Source organism: Symphalangus syndactylus, chromosome 10 (genome assembly GCF_028878055.3).
Source record: "Symphalangus syndactylus isolate Jambi chromosome 10, NHGRI_mSymSyn1-v2.1_pri, whole genome shotgun sequence".
Lineage (NCBI taxonomy): Eukaryota > Metazoa > Chordata > Mammalia > Primates > Hylobatidae > Symphalangus > Symphalangus syndactylus.
The window spans coordinates 91,171,731-91,192,416 of NC_072432.2; the positions used below are offsets into that span (position 1 = coordinate 91,171,731).

General features: G+C 46.8%; 1 protein-coding gene across 1 annotated transcript in view; it reads right to left on the minus strand.

The window, feature by feature from the left end:
* The window catches only part of SPMIP11 (sperm microtubule inner protein 11), a 38,434-nt gene that overhangs the window by 2,874 nt on the left and 14,874 nt on the right, over positions 1–20,686 (minus strand). Inside the window, exon 2 of the mRNA XM_055295052.1 lies at positions 3,920–4,042. Coding sequence (XP_055151027.1) covers positions 3,920–4,042 — 123 coding nt within the window. The remainder of the gene's footprint in view (positions 1–3,919; positions 4,043–20,686) is intronic.

The following is a 20,686-nucleotide window of genomic DNA, read 5'->3' on the forward strand; positions in this document are numbered from 1 at the left end:
GAGCCCAGGAGTTCAAGACCAGCCTGGGCAACATAGCAAGACCCTGTCTTTGTTAAAAACAAAAACAAAAACAGGGAAATCACGTGTACCTTTTACTCTTCCCCACAATGGTTACAGCTTACAAAACTATGGTACACTACAGCAACATGATATTAATATATTGAATATATATATATATTTTTTTTTTTTTTTTTTTTGAGACAGAGTCTTTCTCTGTCCCCCAGGCTGGAGTGCAGTGGCACGATCTCGGCTCACTGCAAGCTCCACCTCTCGGGTTCACGCCATTCTCCTGCCTCAGCCTCCCGAGTAGCTGGGACTACAGGCGTCCGTCAACACGCCCGGCTAATTTTTTGTATTTTTAGTAGAGACGGGGTTTCACCGTGTTAGCCAGGATGGTCTCGATCTCCTGACGTCGTGATCCGCCCACCTCGGCCTCCCAAAGTGCTGGGATTACAGGCTTGAGCCACCGTGCCCGGCCATATTGAATATATTGATACAGAACAGTTCCATCACCACCCATCCTGGAGCTGGCATTTTATAGCCACCCTCCCCCACCACCCCGCTTTGGAAATCAGTGATCTGTTCTTCATTTCTGTAATCTTGTCATTTTAAGAATGTTATAAGAGCCGGATGTGGTGGCTCATGCCTGTAATCCCAGCACTTTGGGAGGCTGAGGCAGGTGGATCACCTGAGGTCAGGAGTTCAAGACCAGCCTGACCAATATGGTGAAACCTCGTCTCTACTAATAATACAAAAATTAGCCAGGCATGGTGGCGGGTGCCTATAATCCCAGCTACTTAGGCGGCTGAGACAGGAGAATCGCTTGAACCCGGGAGGCAGAGGTTGCAGTGAGCCAAGATCGCACCATTGCACTCCAGCCTGGGCAACAGAGCAAGGTTCCATCTCAAAAAAAAAAAAAGGCTGGGCAGGGTGGCTCACGCCTGTAATCCCAGCACTTTGGGAGGCCAAGGCAGGCGGATCACGAGGTCAGGAGATCGAGACCATTCTGACTAACACGGTGAAACCCCGTCTCTATTAAAAATACAAAAAATTAGCCAGGCGTGGTGGTGGGCACCTGTAGTCCCAGCTACTCGGAGATGCTGAGGCAGGAGAATGGCATGAACCTGGGAGGCAGAGCTTGCAGCGAACCAAGATCGCGCCACTGCACTCCAGCCTGGGCGACAGGTGAGACTCTGTCTCAAAAAAAAAAAAAAAAAAAAAAGAATGTTATAAGAGTGTTACATAAGACTGTTATATAAGAATGTCATATAAGAATATTATAAGGCCTGGCGTTGTGGCTCACACCTGTAATTCCAGCACTTTGTGGGGCTGAGGCGGGAGGATCGCTGTGTGGGAGATAGCCAGACCTTGTCTCTATAAAAAAAAAAAAAAAGAAAAAGCTGGGCATAGTGGCACATGCCTGTAGTCTCAGCTACTCGGGAGGCTGAGGTGGGAAGATCACTTGAGCCCAGGAGTTTGAGACTGTAGTGAGCTATAACTGCACCATTGTACTCAGCCTGGGCAACAGAGTGAGACCCTATCTAAAAAAAAAAAAAAAGAAGAATGTTATATAAATGGCATCATACACTATGTGATGTTTATTTTTATTTTTGTTTTTTATTAGCTTACATCATGCTTTGATGTCCTACATGCTTTTTAATTTTTTTTTTTTTTGAGACAGGGTCTTGCTTTGCTGCCCAGGCTGGAGTGCAGTAGCACTATCACAGCTCATGGCAGCCTTGACCTGCCAGGCTTAAGTGATTCTCCCACCTGAGCCTCCTGAATAGCTGGGACTGCAGGCAAGCACCACCACGCCCTGCGAATTTTTTTTTTTTTTTTTTTTTTTGAGACGGAGTCTCACTGTGTCCCCCAGGCTGGAGTGCAATGGCGCCATCTCAGCTCACTGCAACCTCTGCCTCCTGGGTTCAAGCATTCTCCTGCCTCAGCCTATCAAGTATCTGGGATTACAGGCGCCCGCCACTATGCCTGGCTAACATTTTTTTGTATTTTTACAAAGACGCCCCCCTCGTCTTCCTAAAGTGCTGGGATTATAGGCATGAGCCACCGTGCCCAGCTGTATGTTTTATAGATGGGATTTCACCATGTTGCCCAGGCTGGCTACATGCTTTTTAAAATGTACATGTTCTCTCTTGACAATAGTGCTAAAAAGTATTATTCCTATTTCCAGATGGTTCAGAGAGGTTGTGGTTAAAGGAAATTGCCTAAAGTCACAGAATTCGTTTGCAGTTTAAACCCAGTTCAATAAAATGCCAAAGCTGGTGCTTACTATTCCTCAAAGGGATAATGCATGATAATATACAATATACTTTTTTCTCCCAACAATTTTGAAAGATTAGTAAAACAATAGCTCAGGCATTTTCTCTCCCCAACATCCCGCCTTTAAACCAATGAGGGGCCCGGAGTGGCAGCTCATGCCTGTAATCCCAGCACTTTGGGAAGCCGAGGAGATGGATCACCTGAGATCAGGGGTTCGAGACCAGCCTGGCCAACGTGGTGAAACCCTGTCTCTACTGAAAATACAAAAATTAGCCAGGCGTGGTGGCGCACTCCTGTAGTCCCACCTACTCGGGAGGCTGAGGCACAAGAATCACTTGAACAAAGGAGGCGGAGGTTGCAGTGAGCCAAGATCGTAGCACTGCGCTACAGCCTGGGCGATAGAGTGAGAATCTGCCTCAAAACAACAACAACGAACAACAACAACAGCAAAACCAACAAGGGAGTAGGTTAATAAAGGGTAAATGGGCCGGGTGTGGTGGCTCACACCTGTAATCCCAGCACTGTGGGAGGCCAAGGTAGGAGGATCACTTGAGCCTGGGAGTTTGACACCAGCCCGGACAACATAGCATGACTCCCTCTCTACAAAAATGTTTTAAAAATATTAGCCAGGCTTGGTGGTGCATGCCTGTAGTCCCAGCTACTCAGGAGACTAAGGCAAGAAGATCACTTGAGCCCAGGAGTTCGAGGCTGCAGTGAGCTATGATTGCTGCACTGCACTCCAGCCTGGGTGACAGAATGAAATCCTGTTTCCAAGAAAAGAAAAGGTGAAACATCAAAAAAGAGGCAGAACTAGGACTCAAACATGGATCTTCTGCTTCCAAGTCTAATTCAAATTTCATTTTATTGATGAGCATGGTGGCTTACGCCTGTAATCCCAGCACTTTGGGAGGCCCAAGTGGGTGGATCACCTGAGGTCAGGAGTTCGAGACCAACCTGGACAAATCAACCTCTACTAAAAATACAAAAATTAGCCAGGTATGGTGGCAGACACCTGTAATCTCAGCTACTCGGGAGGCTGAGGCAAGAGAATTGCTTGAACCTGGGAGGCAGAGGTTGCGGTGAGCTGAGATGGCGCCATTGCAGTCCAGCCTGGGTGACAGAGCAAGACTCGTCTCAAAAAAAAAATTGTTTTTTTCATTTTATCATATCGTGCTTACCCCACCAAGTCTACTTTCTCCCTCTTCCTCTCAGTCTCTCCTCTTGGCTCTTTTTTTTTTTTTTTTTTCCTGCCGGATAACCATACCCAACCACATCCCAGCCATTCTTTTTTTTTTTTTTTCTTTGAGACGAAGTGTCACTCTGTTGCCCAAGCTGGAGTGCAGTGGCATGATCTCGGCTCATGCAACCTCCAACTCCTGGCTTCAAGGCCTCTTGAGTAGCTGAGACTACAGGCACTCACCACCATGCCCGGCTGATTTTTGTATTTTTAGTAGAGACAGGGTTTCACTATGTTGGCCAGGTTGGTCTTGAACTCCTGACCTTGTAATCCACCTGCCTCGGCCTCCCAAAGTGCTAGGATTACAGACATGAGCCACCAAGCCTGGCCTCATCCCAGCCATTCTTTAGGAACTCAGACATATCTTTTTTTCTCCTAGCATGATGCCCACCCCAAGGTACTTACACGTCTTCAACAACACCTTCCGGACAGCTTCATGGTATCTTGTGTGGCTATTCTGGTGCACGGAATAATTCCCATCTTTTGAGATAATGGGGGGAAGCCTAGTAGGCTCTGGTTCCTTCTGGTCTGAAATTAGAGTAGACTTGTTCTGAGTACTTGGCAAATGACTATTTGATTCTCTGATTCCCTGGTCTCCATGCTAACAAGGTGCATGGCAGGGATCTCTCCTAGCCACTCACATCCAATTTTCAGGACCTCAGGAATCCAATCACCATGGCTGTGACTGAGGGGAGGGAGAGAGAACGCAGTGATCACAAGACCTCCCTTACCACTCCCTTGCTTCTCCTTGACTCCTGGATTTTTTTTTTTTTTTTTTGAGATGGAGTCTTGCTCTGTCGCCCAGGCTGGAGTGCAGTGGCGCAGTCTCGGCTCACTGCAAGCTCCGCCTCCCGGGTTCACGCCATTCTCCTGCCTCAGCCTCTCCGAGTAGCTGGGACTACAGGCGCCCGCCACCACGCCCGGCTAATTTTTTGTATTTTTAGTAGAGACGGGGTTCACCGTGGTCTTGATCTCCTGACCTCGTGATCCGCCCGCCTCGGCCTCCCAAAGTGCTGGGATTACAAGCGTGAGCCACCGCGCCCGGCCGACTCCTGGATTTTAAGAGGCCAACTTCTGGAATCAGGATATTGGACACATACTTAGGGTTAGTGCAAGTGAAAAAGGCCCTTATCTGGGTAGACATTCCTTTCCTGGGATTGGCATATTTGCAGAACTTCAAATGGTCTAATAGTGGAAGTTACGTTTGAGCTAAGTCTTGGAGGAAAAGAAAGAGGTGGGTTACAGTAGAATCAGGAAGAGCATTTCAGACAGCAGAATGGCAAGTGTTTAGAAGCGTTAGAAAGGCATCAGAGAGCTATTTGATTTGGAACCTGGAGTGCTGGGTGAAGAGGAGAAGGACAGGAGATGGGGCTGGTAAGGTAGTGTAGTATATCGGCTACCTAGCATTCATTATGTTTGGGAATCACTCCCTATGAAGCAAAACCTGTATCTCACAATAGAGCCTGAATAGACTAGTTCTTCCTTATCCACCCTCTCTTTCAGCAAGGATATGGACAAAGAATTTTGGCTAGGCCAATCAAACACATCTGTTTCAGATTTTGAATCAAAGAAGGTTGCAAAGAAGCAGTGGCCATATAAAGTTATCTGCTAGCGACGGGAGGTGGCAGCAGTGAAGCTGCATCCTGTTTCCAGCAGCAGTATTCAGGGCCCAGCATCCTCGGTGCCAGTAGTGCCCACCACAGCATTGAATGCAGTAGTGTCTGTGCCAGATCAGGTCTATGGCGTAATTCTGAGCATTGTTTCTGGTTACTATCCACCATGTGTAGTTTTCCATTCCTACTGCAGCTTTTACGTGCTTCCCAATATTTTCTTATTTTCTTTCTCTTTTTATTTATTTATGTATTTTAAGAGAGTCTCCCTCTGCCACCCAGGCTGGAGTACAGTGGTGCAATCGTAGCTCACTGAAGCCTTGAACTTATGGGATCAAGCGATCTTCCCTCCTCAGCGTCCCGAAGTGCTGGGACTACAGGTATGAGCCACTGCATCCAGCCCCACATATATATAGTTTTTCTTTTTTTAAGATGGAGTCTTGCTATGTCACCCAGGCTGGAGTGCAGTGGCATGATCTTGACTCACTGCAACCTCTATCTCCCGGGTTCAAGCAATTCTCCTGCATCAGCCTGCCAAGTAGCTGGGATTACCAGCGTGTGCACCATGCCCAGCTAATTTTCATATTTTTAGTAGAGATGGGGTTTCACCATGTTGGCCAGGCTGGCCTTGAATTCCTGGCCTCATGTGATCCTCCTGCCTCGGCCTCCCAAAGTGCTGGGATTACAGGCGTGAGCCACTGCACCTGGTCCCATATATTTATATATATATATATATATATATATATATATATTTTTTTTTTTTTTTTTTTTTTTTTGAGACAGAGTCTCACTCTGTCACCCAGGCTGGAGTGCAGTGGTGTGATCTTGGCTCACTGCAACCTCTGCCTCCTGGGTTCAAGCAATTCTTCTGCCTTATCCTCCCAAGTAGCTGGGACTATAGGCACTCACCACCACGCCTGACTCATTTTTGTATTTTTAGTAGAGACGGGATTTCACAATATTGGCCAGGCTGATCTCGAACTCCCGACCTCATGATCCGCCTGCCTCTGCCTCCCAAAGGGCTGGGATTACAGGCGTGAGGCACTGCGCCCAGCTGATATATTTTTTAATACATTCATATTCTGCTTAAATAGGCTAGATTTGGCTTGCATCTCAGACTCCTGAACAAGGGAGGATGAGTTTGAAAAAAACTTAATTTTTTTTTTTAAGTCTTTCAGAAGAGCAAGACTTGGTGAGGGAGTGAGAAAAGGAAAGCTGTTTAGGGTGGCTTCAACATTTCTGTCTCTTGGCTGTTCCATCCATTCTGTCATGCAAGCCAAAAAGGCGCTAGGCCCCTTTCCCTAGCTCCTCCAGCCAGTCTCAAATGCAGAGTAAAATCCAGCTCTTGGCTGGGCACGGTGGCTCATGCCTGTAATCCCAGCACTTTGGGAGGCCGAGGAAGATGGATCACCTGAGGTCAGAAGTTTGAGACCAACCTGGCCAACATGGTGAAACCCTATCTCTACAAAAAATACAAAAATTAGCCAGGAGTAGTGTGCATGCCTGTAGTCCCAGCTACCGGGGTGGCTGAGGGAAGAGAATCGCTTGAATCCGGGAGGTGGAGGTTCCAGTGAGCCAAGATGACACCACTGCACTCCAGCCTGGGAGACAAGAGTGAAACTCTGTCACAAAAAAAAAGAAAAAAAAAATCCACGTCTGCATCTGACATTTTCAGTGCCTCGATTCTGTATTCCTGGAGCAGAAGTCATCCTATTCCTCAAAATTTTTTTTTTCATGATTATGGATGCTTGTCAGGAACTGGATCAGTTTACCATTCTCTTTGGAAATTGCCGAGGATTGCTGACTAATCTCTGGTGGAGTGCGGCGATGCCACTTCTGTTCTGGAGTTCTTCCCCAGCTCCTGCTTTTTCCTTTTCTTCCTGGCTTGGCCTCACTCATTCATCATCTCTGTCCCTCATCTCTCTCGTTTGCCCTCCAATTAAATCTCTTTTAACATTTTCTATCTGAAATAATGGTACCACCAGAGTGGGGCACAGTTTGAATCCCCTCCCTGTACAGTTGAGGACTTGGAGAAGCAACAGTACTGAAGCCTTGGTTAGCATATAGAGTTCTGGAAGCCTGGACTGAACCACGGGGCTGATTTGTACTTCGTCACAGGTTGTAGCAACGAGGCCATTTCCTGGAAGCAATATTATTGAGCTTGGTATTTGAATATGGGCAAGATAGGGGTGGTAGGATGTCCTTGGACAAATAGACTGAGGAGGCCGGGCGCAGTAGCTCATGCCTGTAATCCCAGCACTTTGGGAGGCTGAGGCAGGAGAATCACTTGAGTTTAGGAGTTTTAGACCAGCCTGGGCAACAGAGTGAGACCTCATCTCACTCCTGGGCTTAAGTGATCCTCCTGCCTCAGGCTCCTGAGTAGTTGAGACTACAGGCATGTGCCACCATGCCTGGCTAATTAAAAAAATTTTCTTTTTGTAGAGAAAGGGTCTTGCTATGTTGCCCAAGCTAGTCTAGAACTCCTGGGCTCAAATAATCTTCCCGCCTCGGCCTCACACAGTGCCTGGATTACAGGCATGAGCCATCACACTCTGCCCCAAGGTACATTTCTCTAACTTCAGAAGGTTTATCCATTTGGAAAGGCAGAGGGGCTCAGTGGCTCTGGCCAATTCATTTTTGGCTGAATTGTGCCACTTATGCTCCTGTTTGAAAAGCCAGAATGGGCCGGGGACAGTGGCTCATGCCTGTAATCCCAGCACTTTGGGAGGCTGAGGCGGGTGGATCACTTGAGGTCAGGAGTTCGAGACCAGCCTGGCCAACATGGCAAAACCCTGTCTCTACTAAAAATACAAAAATTATTCGGGCATTGTGGCACATGCCTGTAGTCCCAGCTACTCTGGAGGCTGAGGCAGGAGAATCGCTTGAACCTGGGGGGGCAGAGGTTGCAGTGAGCCAAGATTGCGCCACTGCACTCCAGCCTGGGCGACAGAGTGAGACTGTCTCCAAAAAAAGAAAAAAAGAAAAAGAAAGAAAAAGTAAAGAAAAGCCAGAACAACAGTGCCCTCTGCTGGAGTCTAAGAATGGGATCTCCAGCTGTCTCCTAACGGTGGTTCACCAAAGAGGCAGCTCAGAGAGGCAAGGAGACTAGGAGATTGAGCAGAAGACATTCCAGCCAGGCTTGGGAAGACTACCTTTTGTGTCCTCTAACAGGATCCAGGAAATGAGAACGTAAGTAAGACAAGTTCTGCTTTTACCAGAAACTCAAGGCTGAGCCTTTCTTTAAAGAAATTCATTTGGAATTCGGAAATGGGAGCAACTCTGAGGACTCATTAGTGAATTCCTCAGGGAAGGGGAATGATAAGGACAGCAGTGGGATAAGCTGGAGTGAGGCTCTTTGGACGTGCACAGCTTGAAGCTCAGCGTGTCTGTGGCTAGAGGGCAGTCACCGGAGATTCTGGCAAGGAGAGGTCATTTGTCTCAATTGTCTCAAGACAAGAACAGGCATAATCCTTCCCTACCATCCAAATCTCGCAGAGATTTTCTCTGTGACTCCGGTCAATGAACAGTGTTCTGGGTGCCTGGACTTGTGTTATGGTGAGAGCTAGGCTGGCACAAGATTTTCATACAACAAGGCAAGGAGTTGTCTCAAAGAAGGGCCAGATTAGAGGGAATTTGTCTAGAATAAAGAACAAGGCCCTCCTGGACCAAGAGGAGTGTCAGGTATGAAGCTAAGAATAAATAGGATGGCCGGGCACAGTGGCTCATGCCTGTGATCCCTGAACTTTGGGAGGCCAAGGCAGGTGGATCACCTGAAGTCGATAGTTCGAGACCAGCCTGGCCATCATGATGAAATCCCGTCTCTACTAAAATACAAAAAATTAGCTGAGTGTGGTCACATGTGCCTGTAATCCCAGCTAGTCAGGAGGCTGAGGCAGGAGAATTGCTTGAACCTGGGAGGCGGAGGTTGCAGTGAGCCGAGATCGCCCCACTGTACTCCAGCCTGGGCAACAAGAGCAAAACTCTGTCAAAAAAAAAAAAAAAAGAATAAATGGGAGAGCAGAGTTCAAAGCTGGTGTTGAGAGAGATTCAGCAAAGGAAAGGACTGATACAGGATTGTGCTTCCCTGGGCAGGACGGAAGGGAAAGCTCGGGCACTCAAGACCCCAGAGTAGAAGGTGAACGAACCCTGGAAGCTGGACTGAATCTGCAGGAGCAACCAGTATTGGAAAGAGGAAGGGTGAGCCTAGGAGGGACAGGAATCTCCCAACTGGTAGACATAAGAGTTCTGGGCAGGCTGGGCGCGGTGGCTCACGCCTGTAATCCCAGCACTTTGGGAGGCCGAGGTGGGCGGATCACGAGGTCAGGAGATCTAGGCCATCCTGGCTAACATGGTGAAACCCCGTCTCTACTAAAAATACAAAAAATTAGCCGGGCGTGGTGGCGGGCGCCTGTAGTCCCAACTACGCGGGAGGCTGAGGCAGGAGAATGGCGTGAACCCCGGGGGGGCGGAGCCTGCAGTGAGCCAAGATCGCGCCACTGCACTCCAGCCTGGGCGACAGCGAGACTCCGTCCCAAAAAAAAAAAAAAAAAAAAGAGTTCTGGTCACTGGTTGGAGTGCTCTTCTGTGGGCAGTGAGTTGACCAGCCTCTTTCAGGGCCTAGATGAAATATCCTTTGAAGCCAGCCAGCGTTTTTTGTACCTCAAGGAATCTTATGGTTAAAAATATTGCTTTCCAGGTATCCTATCTTGGCAAGTATGTCTTGAGTAGTGGACAGAGATATTCTAGTCACAGGAAAGGTATATGTTCTATATGCAAATAGTGAACTTACATATGATTTATAACTTTTCCTCCATCATCTGTTGTAAAGTTTTATGTGCTAGGTCTCAGGTACGTTACATACATTATTTTATTTAATGTCCACAATACTTTTTTTTTTTTTTTTGAGGCAGAGCCTCGCTCTGTTGCCCAGGCTGGAGCACAGTGGCATGATCTCAGCTCACTACAACCTCCGCCTCCCAGGTTCAAGAGATTCTCACGCCTCGGCCTCCCAAGTAGCTGGAATTACAGGCACCTGCTAACACATGCGGCTAATTTTTGTATTTTTAGTAGGGATGAAGTTTCACCATGTTGGCCAGGCTGGTCTTGAACTCCTGACCACAGGTGATCTGCCTGTCTCGGCCTCCCAAAGTGCTGGGATTACAGGTGTGAGCCACCGCACCCGGCCTCTCCACAATAAGTCTATAAGGCAGACATTATTGTCTCCATTTATAGGTGAGGAAACTGAGGCACTATGAATTTGCTTAGTGTGAGTTAGCCTCCTGAATTTGAACATCTTTGGATCCTTGATAAACTGAGTTTCTTTTTGTTTTTGAGTCAGTCTCACTCTGTCACTAGGCTGGAATGCACTGGTGCAATCATGGCTCACTGCAGTCTCAACCTCCTGGGCTCAAGTGATCCTCCCACCTCAGCCTCCCAAGTACCTGGGACTACAGGCATGCACCAACACACCTGACTAATTTTTTGTAGAGACAAGGTCCCACTGTGTTGCCCAGGCTGGTCTCAAACCCCTGGGCTCAAGTGATCCTTTTGCCTCAGCCTCCCAAAGTGCTGGGATTGCAGGTATGAGCCACTGCACCTGGCTTAAACTGAGTTACTGAAGTCAAGGATAGACCAAAGTATGTTCCCCACACCCATTTGCCTCTTTGATTTTTCTATTTTGATTCTTTATCAGGAGGAAAAGGTAGGAAGGAGGCAGGGACTGGCAGAATGTTTGATTACACGTGTTGACTCACCTCTGTGAGTTTTCATTATGACTCTAATAAGGAAAGCTTGAGTGGGCCCTTTTGAGTTGAACGTTAATACACTCACACCTACTAGGAGGAAAAGAAAGCCTATCATTCTTCAAGGAAAAATTGTGAATGACTTAAAAATATCATGATAGTAAGAGTGTTAAGAATGAAAAGTGTGACTATTAATAGGTTCATTTTTATAGTTGCTGTTAAAGGCCTAGCTAAGGGACCAGGCAAGGAATGTGGCTGATTTGAACCACAGAATGGTTGAAGTGCTAAAACCAGATGGACAGAAAAGTGTCAAGCAGTTTGAGTGAATGTATTAACAAGGTGAAATCGACCAGGAAGAAACTGGGACCAGGGAACCATTCTGGAGACAAATGAGAGTCTTCCAAGATTGTTTAGCTTGTGGAAAAGGGTGAGTAGAGATTCAGGAACTGTGGGTTCCCTGAATTAATGGACATAGAATTTGGGATGAGAAAGACCAGGGTAAGCAAGGTAGATGTGGGCTTGCTAGGAGACGAAGAGAATGCTGTATTTTACCCATAATCTCCCTGCCCCACGTTGTGAATTTCCCAAACCAGTTCTGAGGTAATAGAAAAGTATGAGGCAAGTATGGTGGTCCATAAGGTCAAACCCTTCCCAGCTAGCCATGTATTTCAAGCAACCTCAGCAGCACCAGGATTCAGAACCGTCTGAGCTCTGTTGCACTTTTCTGCCCATATGTTAAATAAGATGAGAACTAAGAGTTTACCATTTAACTTAGCAATATGTGAGTCATTGGTAAATGGATACAGCAGGGTTTTGTTTTGTTTTGTTTTGTTTTTTAGAGAGAGAGAGAGTCTCATTCTGTTGCTCAGGTTGGAGTGCAGTGGCATGATTATAGCTCAATGCATCCTCAATCTCCTGGGTTCAAGTAATCCTCTCTCCTCAGCCTCCCTAATGGCTTGGACTAAAGGTGCGTGCCACCATGCCCAGCTAATTTTTTTGATTTTTAGTAGAGATGAGGTCTCACTCTGTTGCCCAGGCTGGTCTAAAACTCCTAAACTCAAGCGATTTTCCTGCCTCGGCCTCCCAAAGTACAAGGATTACAGGCCTGGGCCACTGCACCCAGGCTGAAGCAGTTTTAATGGTGTGGTGGCAAGTGCCTGGGTTGGTGTGGGCTCAAGAGAGAATGGCAGATCCAGAGACAGGCTGGGCGTGGTTGCTCACGCCTGTAATCCCAGCACTTTGGGAGGCCGAGGCGGGCAGATCATGAGGTCAGGAGATCGAGACTATCCTGGCTAACACGGTGAAACCCCATCTCTACTAAATATACAAAAAATTAGCTGGGCATGGTGGCGGGCCTCTGTGGTCCCAGCTGCTCAGGAGGCTGAGGCAGGAGAATGGTATGAACCTGGGAGGCAGAGCTTGCAGTGAGCTGAGGTTGCGCCACTGCACTCCAGCCTGGGCAACAGAGCAAGACTCCGTCTCGAAAAAAAAAAAGAAGAAGAAGAACCAGAGACAGAAAAAACAACTCTTTTTTTTTTTTTTGACACCGAGTTTCACTCTTGTTGCCCAGGCTGGAGTGCAATGGCATGATCTTGGCTCACCGAAAGCTCTGCCTCCTGGATTCAAGCAATTCTCCTGCCTCCTGCCTCAGCCTCCTGAGTAGCTGCGATTACAGGCATGTGCCACCATGCCCGGCTAATTTTTTATTTTTAGTACAGACAGGGTTTCCCCATTTTGGTCAGGTTGATCTTGAACTTCTGACCTCAGGTGATCCACCCGCCTCGGCCACCCAAAGTGCTGGGATTACAGGCATGAGCCACCACGCCTGGCCAAAACAGACAACTCTTATGTCTACGGGGAACAGGGAAATAGGAAATGAGGGGTTTTAAGATGGAAGAATAATTTTTTTTTTTTTTTTGAGACTGAGTCTCACTCTGTCGCCTAGGCTGGAGTGCAGTGGCACGATCTCGGCCCACTGCAGCCTCCGCCTCCCAGGTTCAAGCAATTCTCCTGCCTCAGCCTCCCAAGTAGCTAGGACTACAGGTGTGCACCACCACACCCAGCTAATTCTTGTATTTTTAGTAGAGATGGGGTTTCACCATGTTGGTCAGGTTGGTCTTGAACTCCTGGCCTCAAGTGATCCACCCTCCTTGGCCTCCCAAAGTGCGGGGATTACAGGTGTGAGCCACTGGGCTCAGCCGGAAGAGGAAATTATAGATGGACAAATTAATGCAAGAGTGAGAAGAATTGTTGGAGTGGTGTTTTGGAGAAGGCAAAAAGAAATGGGATCTGGTCAAAAATGGAGGGGGTTTGTCTTAATAGGTGCATGGGCCATTCATTCATGATAATAGGAGATATATGGGCACAGATGCAGGTAGATGAATAGATGTGGTTTGTGATAGCTTATGGAAATTATCTACCAATTGCTTCTGTTTTCTCTGTGAAATAGAAGGCAACTCATTATATGAGAATGAGGATGGGACAGGAGGTGTTGGAGGTTTGAAGAAACAGGAGAAGGTAGGAAAAGGCCTTCAGGAGACCAGGAGAGTGAATGGAACAAGGAAATGTAGTTTGACTTCTGGGCAGCGATAATCACTAAACTCAAGCAGACAACAAGACCCACTTGAGTTTGGTGATCATGAATTTTTTTTTTTTTTTTTTTGAGACGGAGTCTCGCTCTGTCGCCCAGGCTGGAGTGCAGTGGCGCGATCTCGGCTCACTGCAAGCTCCGCCTCCCGGGTTCACGCCATTCTCCTGCCTCAGCCTCTCCGAGTAGCTGGGACTACAGGCGCCCGCCACCACGCCCGGCTAATTTTTTTGTATTTTTAGTAGAGACGGGGTTTCACCGTGGTCTCGATCTCCTGACCTCGTGATCCGCCCGCCTCGGCCTCCCAAAGTGCTGGGATTACAAGCGTGAGCCACCGCGCCCGGCCATGGTGATCATGAATTTAAAGCAAGGGCAATTGGCATTTTTTTTTTTTTTTTTTTTTTTTTCTAGACTGTGAATATAAACTTCTCTTTCCAGGAATTTTGATATAATCAGGATGGTAGTGGGGAGACGAGGGTGGAGAAAGAAATGAGGGCAATAGCTTGAGGGGACCACGTGGCCAAGGGAGGTTTCTTCCCTTGCCCTTCCCCTGCCAGATGGAAGAGATTATATTATATTTGTATACTGATGGAAATGATCTGGGAAGAAGGAGAATCCTGAGGGAGAAGGTGATAGTTTTAGGAGCAAAATCCTTAAGTAGATGAGAAGGGATGGGCTCCAGTACACAAAAGGAATCAGTTTATTCATTGAACCTGAGGGAATGGAGTGGAATGTTAGATGTGATGATGGAAAGTCTCTGATTCCTTCTAATTTTCTTAGTGAAATAAGGAGCAAGGAAGTTAGCTCAGAGTGAGAATGGGAGAGGGGCTTTAGAGATTCAAGGAGGGAGATGTGAAATAGTTGACTTGAGGATTGGGAGAGTGACTAGGGGAATATGATAGGATTGTCAGGCTGCCCTGAGTTCCCACTTGACATCTGTGGTTACGGTACTCATCACTCTAGGAAGACTAAACATCTTAGATAAAAGCCAAATACAGTCACCTTTGTCTCGACAGTTTTCTCTGGAGCACAACACTTTTCACGGCCTTATAATGAACTCCTAGAGGTCAGCCTATGTGTCTCACAGCTTGGCCATGTGGGCACAGACTTCAGCTCTGGGGCAGTTCAAGTGGCTTCAAGAAAATACTAGGGATAGAACAAAATTACCATTGAATGTAATTTTCAGGTGGAAGATTTAATGATATGGTTGAAGCCAAACTTGGCAGAGGGTAGCCAAGTTGCCTGAATGTCTTTGTGAAAAGGATAGTGGCATCAGAAATACTATTCTATGGTTCCTTTTGTTATGAGGTCATGGATGATGTGCACAGTGCATAGCTATGTTAGGGTTTGCACTATTAAAAAGGCTGTCAGAACTGAGAGATGAATTTCAAGGCTGGGATGCAATGAAAGCAGTCTGCTCAAAGTGGGGGGTGGAGGTAACCTGCTACAGTTTTGGCTTTGAATTTTTTCTCAATTTTGAATCTGCTCTTATGAAGATGAAGCCCTAGCCTTAGCTCTACACATGACAAGCTCCTCATTCTTCAGGCTGTTGCTTAAACATTAATTCATTGAATTCTCTGTCTAAAGAGGGCCTCTTGTTGGGCATGGAGGCTCATGCCTGTAATCTCAGCATTTGGGGAGGCTGAGGCGGGAGGATCACTTGAGCCCAGTTTAAGACAAGCCTGGGCAACATAAGGAGACCCTGCCTCTCCAAAAAAATAATAATAATAATAAAAGTTAAAAAAAAAAACAAAATAAAGTGGGCCTCTCCAAGTTACTCTTCATTACAGCATCTTCAAACTCAGTTGTCCGTAAGGGCCAGGCAGATAATGCTTATGAGTAAAGCAAGCTGGGTAAGAAAACTGTACCATCTGAAGGGGAAGCTGCTACTTTATTCTAGCTGTTTGTTGTCATTTACAGCCACAGTTTAGGGCCAGTGTGGCCAAATCTAATTTTTTTTTTTTTTGAGACGGAGTCTCACTTTGTTGCCCAGGCTAAAGCGCAGTGGCACAATGTCGGCTCACTGCAACCTCCGCCTCCCTGGTTGAAGTGATTCTTCTGCCTCAGCCTCCCGAGTAGCTGGGATTACGGCATGCACCACCATGCCCAGCTAATTTTTGTATTTTCAGTAGAGACAGTGTTTCGCCATGTTGGCCAGGCTGGTCTTAAACTCCTGACCTCAGATGATCCACCTGCCTTGGCCTTTCAAAGTGCTTGGATAGGCTGGGCATGGTGGCTCACGCCTGTAATCCCAGCACTTTGGGAGGCCAAAGCAGGTGGATCACGAGGTCAAGGGTTCAAGATCAGCCTGACCAACATGGTGAAACCCTGTCCCTACTAAAAATACAAAAATTAGCTGGGTGTGGTGGCAGGCTCCTGTAATCCCAGCTACTCAGGAGGCTGAGGCAGGAGAATTGCTTGAACCTTGGAGGCGGAGGTTGCAGTGAGCCGAGATCGTGCCACTGCACTCCAGCCTGGGTGACAGAGCGAGATGCCATCTCAAAAAAAAAAAAAAAAAGAATTATAAAGTGAGTGGATTACAGGTGTGGGCTATTGTGCCCGGCCCCCAAATCTAATTTTTAAAGAGAAGTCGGAAATGTTGGTTTTACATAAAATGTCTGGATTTTTAGATGTTGGTCTAAATTTTTTTTTAAAAAAGCGCTCTGCAAGCTGAGCATGTCATCAGGCTACATCTGCCAGCAGTTTAGGACTTCTGTTCTATTGCATTCCCCCTTTATTTTCTCCCTAGCACTCGGCACAATTTGTATCTTGTTTATTTATTTACTAGTTTTATTGTCTATGTTAATCATTGTTGTATTTCCAGTGTCTTACAATCAATTCCCAATAAATAAATAATTGATGTTGGATTAGAGGGGGAGTCTGGCCTGGTGCTTTACTTAGAAGCTTTTTATGTATTCTTAATATTATCGCATACATGATTTATACATATGAATATATATGTATGGGTTTATATATGTGTGTATATGTGCATGTAGATATACACCCATCTATATATGACAAATATTTTCACTCAGTCTCTCTCTTGATTTTAACTTTATGATGTCTTTTGATACACAATTAAATAATTTTTTAGTAAAAACTGTCAATATTTTCTTTTAGGCTTCTGGGCTTAATGTCTAATAAAGAAAGATTTGCAAAACCCTGCTAAGAATATGCAAATATTCTACATTTTCTTCTAATATTTCTGTAGTTTTATTTATTGAACTCTCTAATTCATCTGAAATTGATTGATTGAGACAAAGTCTTGCTCTGTCACCCAGGCTGGGAGGCGCGATCTCGGCTCACTGCAATATCCGCCTTCTGGGTTCAAGTGATTCTCCGGCCTCAGCCTCCCAAGTAGCTGGGCTATAGGCATGCACCACCAAGCCCAGCTAATTTTTTTGTATTTTTAGTAGAGATGGGGTTTCACCATGTTGGTCAGGCTGGTCTCGAACTCCTGACCTCAAATTAACTGCCTGCCTCAGCCTCTGGAATTTATTTTTGTGTATGATGTGAGGTGAGGTGGGAGGTGTTTATTATGCTAAGAAACATCTTTTTATTCTTTTTTTTTTTTTTTGAGATGGAGTCTCACACTGTCCCCCAGGCTGGGGTGCAGTGGTATGATCTCGGCCCACTGCAAGCTCGGCTTCCTGGGTTCAAGCCATTCTCCTGCCTCAACCCCCCCAACCCCAAGTAGCTGGGACTACAGGCGCCCGCCACCAGGCCCGGCTAATTTTTTTGTATTTTTAGTAGAGACGGGGTTTCACCATGTTAGCCAGGATGGTCTCGATCTCCTGACCTTGTGATCCACCTGCCTCGGCCTCCCAAAGTGCTGGGATTACAGGCGTGAGCCACCACGCCCTGCCTCTTTAATATATTTTTAAATTCGATCTTCCAGTGGGTTTGTTCATTTATATTTACATTGATCTATGGCTTCCTCTTTTGTACATTACCACTGCTGTTGCTGCTGCTGCTGCTGCTTCTTTCTTTTCTTCTTCTTTCTGCTTTCTTCTTTTTTTCTTCTGCTTTCTTCTTCTTCCTTTTTCTTCTTTCTTCTTCTTTCTCCTCCTCCTCCTCCCCCTCCTCTTCCTCTTCCTCCTCCTCCCCCATCTTCTTCTTTATTATTATTATTTTGAGATGGAGTCTCACTCTTGTCACCCAGGCTGAAGTGCAGTGGCACAATCTTGGCTCACTGCAACCTCCGCCTCCTGGGCTCAAGCAATTCTCCTGAGTAGGTGGGATTACAGGTGTGTGCCATTATGCAGCTAAATTTTGTATTTTTAGTAGAGATGGGGTTTCATAATGTTGGCCAGGCTGGCCTCAAACTCCTGACCTCAGGCAATCTGCCCACCTTGGCCCCTCAAAGTGCCAGGATTACAGGCGTGAGCCACTGCACCTGGCCAGCCCACAAGTGCCCACAAGTCTTTTGTTTGTTTGTCTATTTTTGGGAAACAGAGTCTCACTCTGTCACCCAGGCTGTAGTACAGTGGCGCGATCTCAGCTCACTGCAACCTTCACCTCCTGGGTTCAAGTGATTCTCATGCCTCAGCCTCCCAAGTAGCTGGGATTACAGGCGTGTGCCACACTTTTTTTTTTTTTTTTTTTTTTTTGAGAGGGAGTTTCACTCTTGTTGCCCAGGCTGGAGTGCAATGGCACGATCTCGGCTCACCACCGTTTCCACCTTCCAGGTTCAAGCGATTCTCCTGCCTCAGTCTCCTGAGTAGCTGGTATTACAGGCATGCACCACCATGCCTGTAATTTTATATTTTTAGTAGAGATGGGGTTTCTCCATATTGGTCAGGCTGGTCTAGAACTCCCAACCTCAAGTGATCAGCCCTGCCTCGGCATCCTAAAGTGCTAGGATTACAGGCATAAGCCACCGTGCCTGGCCAATTTTTTGTATTTTTTTTTTTTTTTTTGAGACGATGTCTTGCTCTTGTCCCCCAGGCTGGAGTGCAAATGGCGCCGTCTCAGCTCACTGCAACCTCTACCTCCCGGGTTCAAGCGATTCTCCTGCCTCAGCCTCCTGAGTAGCTGGGATTACAGGCACCTGCCACCATGCCCAACTAATTTTTGTATTTTTAGTAGAGATGCAGTTTCACCATGTTGGCCAGGCTGGTCTCGAACTCCTGACCTCAGGTGATCCACCCGCCTTGGCCTCCCAAATTGCTGGGATAACAGGCGTGAGCCACAGCACCTGGCTATTTTTTGTATTTTTAATAGAGATGGGATTTCACAATGTTGCCCAGGCTGGTCTTGAACTCCTGAGCTCAGGCAATCTGCCCACCTTGGCCTACCAAAGTGCCAGGATTATAGGTGTGAGCCACCATGGCCAGCCCCTCAAGTTTTAATTCATGCTTGCCAAAAGTCAGTTGTGATTCCCCTTCTCCCCCGACAATTTACACTAGTTTTACCATGTACCTGCAATTTTGTAATTTAATGAAATAATATTTGATTGTTTGTTTTTAGTTTTAGGTTTTTTTGAGACAAGGTCTTGCTCTGCCACCCACGTTGGATGGGGTGCAGTGGTGCCATCACGGCTCACTGCAGCCTTAATCTTCCCACCTCAGCCTCCCAAGTAGCTAGAACTACAGGTGCTTGCCACCACGCCTTTTTTTGTTTGTTTGTTTGGTTTTTTTTGGTAGAGACGGGGTTTTGCCATGTTGGTCATGCTGGTCTTGAACTCCTTACCTCAAGTGATCTGCCCGCTGTGGCCTCCCAAAGTGTTGGGATTACAGGCATGAGCCACCACGCCCAGCCTTATTTTTGTATTTTTAGTAGAGACAGGGTTTCTAGTAGAGGCAGGCATTATGTTGCTCAGGCTGGTCTTGAACTCCTGGGCTCAAGCAATTGGCCCACCTTAGCCTCCAAAGTGCTGGGATTATAGGCATGAGCCACTACGCCCAGACAAATGAAATATTTGAACTGATGGAATCTGTGTGGAGAAAAAGGGCCATGGCTTTTATTTATTTCATTTTTATTTATTTATTTTTTTTAGATGGAGTTTTGCTCTTGTTGCCCAGGCTGGAGTGCAACGGCACGATCTCAGCTCACCACAATCTGTGCCTCTCGGGTTCAAGCGATCCTCCTGCCTCAGCCTCCCGAGTAGCTGGGATTACGTGCATGTGCCACCACGCCCGGCTAATTTTGTATTTTTAGTAGAGATGGGGTTTCTCCATGTTGGTCCAGCGCTGGTCTTGAACTCCTGACCTCAGGTGATCCACCCGCCTCGGCCTCCCAAAGTGCTGGGATTACAGGCATGAGCCACTGCGCCCGGCCTGGCAGTGGCTTTTATAAAAATGAAGCTGAGGCCGGGCACGGGCCTGTAATCCTAGCACCTTGGGAGGCCGAGGCAGGCAGATCACGAGGTCAGGAGTTCGAGACCAGCCTGACCAACATGGTAAAACTCTGTCTCTACTGAAAATACAAAAATTAGCCAGGCGTGGTGGCAGGCACCTGTTATCCCAGCTACTTGGGAGGCTGAGACAGGAGGATCGCTTGAACCCGGGAGGTGGAGGTTGCGGTGAGCCGAGATCGTGCTATTGCACTCTAGCCTTGGTGACAGAGTGAGACTCTGTCTCAAAAAAAAAAAAAAAAAAAGAAAAGAAAGAAAAGAAAAGAAAAGAAAAATGAAGCTGAATGTTTTGGAAAAACTCAAAAAAGGTGGGTCACTTAAAAGCTGGGGGCTAGGTGAGGTGGCTCATGCCTGTAATCTGTGCTAGTGCCAGGCAGAAAGATTGCTTGAGGCCAGGGGCTCGAGACCAACCTGGGCAACAAGTGAGATCCTGTGTCTACAAAATTTTTTTTTAAAAATTGTAGTAAACTTTGAGTTAAAATGGATTGGAGTTAGAAAATCACCATTTTGCAATTATCACAGAAATAACAGATTCACACAAAACCGTCAATGGATACTAAAATCAGTGGGTGAAAGTTTGATGAAGAATAGGATAGTTGGCTGGGTGCAATGGCTCACGCCTGTAATTCCACCACTTAGGGAGGTTGGGGCAGGAGAATCGCTTGAGCTCAGGAATTTGAGAATAGCCTGGACAACATAGCGAGACCTTGTCTCTACTAGAAATCAAAACAATTGGCTGGGTGTGGTGGTGTGCATCTGTAGTCCCAGCTACTTGGAAGGCTGAGGTTGGAGAATTGCTTGAGTCTGGGAGGTCAAGGCTGCAGTGAGCTGTGATTGTGTCCCTGCACTCAAGCCTGAGCAACAGAGTGACACCTTGTC